General features: G+C 38.0%; 2 protein-coding genes across 2 annotated transcripts; one reads left to right on the plus strand and one right to left on the minus strand.

Annotated features, from left to right (window-relative positions):
• The first annotated feature begins 1,392 nt into the window (after positions 1–1,392).
• On the plus strand, positions 1,393–3,108 carry LOC111448104 (dnaJ homolog subfamily B member 13-like). Its single transcript, XM_023087519.1, has 3 exons — positions 1,393–1,725; positions 1,919–2,364; positions 2,449–3,108. Exons 1-3 carry the CDS (start codon positions 1,561–1,563, stop codon positions 2,882–2,884), a joined length of 1,047 nt encoding a protein of 348 aa, XP_022943287.1. The 5' UTR covers positions 1,393–1,560; the 3' UTR covers positions 2,885–3,108.
• Positions 3,109–3,428: 320 nt separating this feature from the next.
• Positions 3,429–4,135, minus strand: LOC111448105 (protein DMP7). Its single transcript, XM_023087520.1, has one exon. The coding sequence runs from the start codon at positions 4,086–4,088 to the stop codon at positions 3,429–3,431; it is 660 nt and encodes a 219-aa protein (XP_022943288.1). The 5' UTR covers positions 4,089–4,135.
• Positions 4,136–5,000: the final 865 nt, after the last annotated feature.

The following is a 5,000-nucleotide window of genomic DNA, read 5'->3' on the forward strand; positions in this document are numbered from 1 at the left end:
ATATATATATATATATATATATATATATATATATATATATATATATATATATATATATATATATATATATATATATATATATAAAGATGGGAGTCAAAGTCAAATTTTGATAAAGATTAAAAGAAATTAATAAATTAAGGAGATGATTGATTTAATTAAGAGATGAAGGGTGTAATTATAATGAACCATATAGTTAAGAAGTGATTTAATTCAATAAAAAATTTAATGGTATAATTGTAAAGATTATTGTATGTAATTTCTATTTAATAGCATTTATGAATTATTGTTTACGTGGTCCTTAAAACGGGTAGATATTTTACTTTGGTTTGATAATATATATATTTTTTGTTTTATTAATAATTTCTACAAGCTTCTAATCCGACGTTAGAATCGGAGCTCGTGTGAAAGTATCGTATTTGCGTGAAACTTTTTGTATTTTTTTAAATTTCATTTTCTCTAAATCAATAATTTACGATTGAAGTTGGTGGTGTTCGACACTATCCTTGAAAGATTCATTTCAAAAGAAGTCGCCCGAGACACTCGCCCACATGTATGTGCTATAGGATAGCTCGCTTCGAGCACATGACCTATGAGTAGTGAAAAGCTGACACCATGCTTCCTCCTATAGTACATTATGAAATCATTCTAATCTTTCTAGAGAATATGTGATTTTGTAAGCGGTCATACGAACTTGTGGAGCGTTGGTTTAGTATCCTGACACCAAATTTGGCGAGCTTTCATTTTGTATAGAGACAGGCTTAACTCCAAACCTACATGTCGAAACTCATATCGAAAACCTCGACATTTGAGATTCTGGTCTGACGTCTTACCAAATCCTCTTGTCTTCGACACTCGTATCTCCTCGTTCTTTCCAACCTTGCTTATGTCCTAGCTTGACCTTAATGCACACTCTTCTTATTGTGTTGGATGATTCACCGTTCTCCTCGATCGTATCATGATACTTATCTGTCTTGATTCTCACGGTCGGATGGGAGCAACTTCAACTCCATTCCGACAATGAGCTGGACTGCACTGTTTCAGAATTGGGATTGCAACAAGTATGGCTTTGGGCTCACTGCACCAGAAAAACAAGTTTGGGCCAAACGCCTAATGAAGCCCAAGTCGAAGCCCATCCATCGAACCACAATGGGTACTTCAGCCTTTCCAAAGCCCATTGTCTTGACATAGCATAACACACCGGCTTTTTCCAAAGCCCATTTGTTCATCGATCATATGTGTTTTAATTAATTAAATGTAAAATGTGTTTCACAAATAATTACTTAAGGTTCATAGATTTCATGTCATTATTAAATGGCAATGACTTTGTTACTCCAAAATTTGCAACAAAGGGAGAGGAATAAGTAAGAAACAAAAGAAAAAGCATACACTGTTCTTGCGACAGCGACAAGTGTTCGTAATTTCTCGAACTTTCCCCTGCTTTCTCAAACCATCATAGACTGAAGACTCTCACAAATTTACACCGCCATTTTGCATCGTTATCTTCATTGCCTCTACTCCTAATTTGTTCTGCAAAATCAACCAGAAGCTCTCAGGGAGCAAATGGGTGTTGATTACTATCGAATTTTGCAGGTCGATAAGAATGCTACCGACGATGATTTGAAGAAGGCCTATAGAAAACTTGCCATGAAATGGCATCCCGATAAGAACCCTAACAACAAGAGAGAAGCTGAGGCCCAATTTAAGCAAATTTCTGAAGCTTATGAGGTATTCATAAATGACCCACTTTTTGTTTTCCCTTGTGTATGAGAATGATCGATGAATGATTTCAATCTTCAATTTCATATGGGTTTTCTGTTCATTTCTATTTTCGTTCTGTTTAGTTGCTATTGTTCAAGCAAATGAATCTTTGTTCCTCTGTTTTCCTCTGTTTTCCTCTCTTTTTCTCTGTTTTTTCTAGGTTCTGAGTGACCCCCAGAAAAGGGCAATCTATGATCAGTACGGTGAAGATGGTCTAAAGGGTCAGGTGCCACCTCCGGATGCCGGAGGTCCGGGCGGAGCCACCTTCTTCTCCACCGGAGATGGACCAACGACGTTTCGGTTCAATCCCCGAAACGCAAACGATATTTTCTCTGAATTCTTCGGATTTTCAAGCCCATTTGGCGGCATGGGTGGAAGAGGACAAAGATTCTCATCAAGTTTATTCGGTGATGATGTTTTCGCATCTTTCGGCGGTAGCGACTTCGACGGCGGAGGCGGTGGCGGTGGCATAGGCGGTTCCATTTCCCGACACGCTTCTCGTAAAGCGCCGCCAATCGAAAGACAACTACCATGTAGCCTCGAGGAGCTATACAAAGGAACAACTAAGAAAATGAAAATTTCTAGACAAGTTACCGACGTTCGTGGGTAAGCAAAGCATAAAAAAAGAACCCCATGATTTTATTTTTGTTTTAAACTCTTCAAAAACCAACCATTTCTTCACTGAATCAGGAAAGCAACGAAAACAGAGGAGATCTTGACGATCAACATAAAGCCCGGATGGAAAAAGGGAACAAAGATCACATTCCCAGAGAAGGGAAACGAGGAGCCTGACATTATACCATCAGATCTTGTCTTTTTGATTGATGAGAAGCCTCACAGCGTGTTCACTCGCGATGGAAACGATTTAATCGCCACTCAAAAGATATCTCTGGCGGAAGCGTTGACAGGGTACACTGTCCATCTTACAACGTTGGACGGCCGACATCTGAGTTTCCCGATCACTAATGTAATCACTCCAAATTACGAGGAAGTGATACCCTCAGAAGGAATGCCCCTTCAAAAAGACCCCACCAAGAAAGGGAATTTGAGAATCAATTTCGATATCAAATTTCCCACCAGACTCACCGCCGAGCAGAAGGCTGGCATTAGGAAGCTCTTGGGCTAGGCTTGAGCTAATGGGTTTTTTTCGTCAAAAATGGATCTTTTTTTATTTTAGTAGCGTTGGTTTCTTATTATTACAGCAGGTTGTTGGTTTCTTATTATTACAACAGGTTGTGGGGAGAGGTACACTTTTAAACATTTTCGTTATAGTAATTGGTTATCATCATCTGTGGATGTAGAGGAATTTGTTATCTCCAAACATGTAAATTTCTGTCTCTTTGTTTAATTTTTTGCTTGTGGGTGTGTGAGTGGGATCGATATTGATTAGGCTTTCGTTATAACAATTGAGTTTTGGTTGTGCTACATCAATTGGGTATTATGATATTTTTTGTTGTGGAATTAGGATACAACAAGTGTTTTTAGAGTATTGAAAATTGTGGCACTACGGTACAATAAGTGGTGTCAGAACATTGAAGGTTATGACATTACGGCACAACATGACATGAATGAACTGAGTGTGTGTGTGTCGTGTGTCGAGTATTGAATTAAATAAGAACAATTGTAACAATCGCCAGCGTAGAATACTGATTGAAAGGGCATTTGGGTTGCTATTCACGGGAGAGGGGAAAGCCAACGCCATGTCGTTTGGTGGGGAAAACAATAAACAACAAGCTGCAGAAGACACCAACGGCGACAGGCAGCACAACCAAGAGCTCCCTTGTTTCATCGGACGGTGTTGGATACAAACAGTTGACAACATTTTGATCGAACAGAGCAACAGCTATGAACACCAAGAGAGAAGCGATGGCATGAAAGAAATCGATGAAGCGAAGCCTGTATTGAGCAGCCTCTTCTTTGGGAAGGGTGATTGAGCCATCAATAACCCACAAGCCATGAAATGTGGCGACCCCATATCGGACTTTGCCACGTTTGTCCCTGAAACTGTCGGTGAAGATGAGGAAAAAACAGGACAAGGCGCAGAGCAAGACGAGGGCGAGTGTAGCGGTTTGGCTGACATTGGTGAGGCAGTGGCCTTGGTGCGTGAAAATTGGGGACAAAATTTGGAAGCCGAGGACGGTGCCTGTGGGGAGGAGGTTGGCTAAGTGGGCTGTGCCTTTGAAGGTCTTTCTGATGGCTTTTTGGGTCGGTGTTTTTGTTGGCTTTGAAGCCATTGTTGGGGAGTTTTCCATTAATGGCTGCTGGATCTCTCGCAGCAGCTCCTCCGCGGCCAGTACCTGCTGAATTCGGCTCTCCATTGCCCCTTCCATTGTCACGATTACTCTGTTTTTTTTGCTTCTTGTTGTTCTTGTTCTCGGCTTTGTTGGTAAGATATTTATGAACAATTTGATTGGGGAAAATATGAACCGAAAAGCTGTAAGGATTTCAAATTAAGATGGATTTTGTTGTTTTTGTTTAATGGGAAGGAATTACATAAACAATCCACAACCAAAGTTGAATTAATATCTCTAATCACCGTTGTTTTGATCACTAATCCATCCAATGGTTAGGGATCTGTTTCAACTTCTTCGATTATTTTTGTTCCAAATTTTAATAAAAATACCTATAAATTTTGTATTTTTAATATATAAAATAATCCTAATTAATTGCTAATAGCTAATTACCAATCACTAATTACTAACCTTTTCCACTTTATTGAGATGGTTGGATTTCTTGTAAGGTAAGTGACAATACCTTTATTTTTTACAGACCATATGTCGTCCATCTTCACAATATTATTCTTAACCTTTGTTCAAAAACTTAAAATATTAGTAAAAATTGAGACGAGAGACAATCATTTTAGGTAGAGATGTTTATGGGGAGGGGACGAAGACGTGGAAGTCTTCCCTGTCCCGTCCTTGCCACTTATTTCGTTTTTCATTTCCGTGAAAATTTTCATCTATTTGTGTGAGATTGGGGCGGAAATTCTTCGGAGTGAATTTGTCGAGATTATGTTCTCGGTGTGTATTTCTGTTTATTACTTTTTAAGAAAATAGTTATTTGAGAGTTTTTCATTTTTTAATATAATTTTTATTTAAAAATTACAACAAATCATTATATTTTTTCTTTCAGGTATACATAATGTTCTATAGTTTTTTAAAATTTAAATTTTAATATTGCAACAAATTTTTTAACCATTAAAAAAACTAAAAACATAAAAATATTATCATTTAAATCTCAAA

Source organism: Cucurbita moschata, unplaced genomic scaffold (genome assembly GCF_002738365.1).
Source record: "Cucurbita moschata cultivar Rifu unplaced genomic scaffold, Cmos_1.0 Cmo_Scf00010, whole genome shotgun sequence".
Lineage (NCBI taxonomy): Eukaryota > Viridiplantae > Streptophyta > Magnoliopsida > Cucurbitales > Cucurbitaceae > Cucurbita > Cucurbita moschata.

Coding starts and splice junctions, on each gene's coding strand:
- LOC111448104 (XM_023087519.1), top strand. CDS start 1,561: ATGGGTGTTGATTACTATCGAATTTTGCAGGTCGATAAGAATGCTACC. Junction 1,726..1,918: donor AAATTTCTGAAGCTTATGAG/GTATTCATAAAT, acceptor TGTTTTTTCTAG/GTTCTGAGTGACCCCCAGAA. Junction 2,365..2,448: donor CAAGTTACCGACGTTCGTGG/GTAAGCAAAGCA, acceptor TCACTGAATCAG/GAAAGCAACGAAAACAGAGG.
- LOC111448105 (XM_023087520.1), bottom strand. CDS start 4,088: ATGGAAGGGGCAATGGAGAGCCGAATTCAGCAGGTACTGGCCGCGGAG.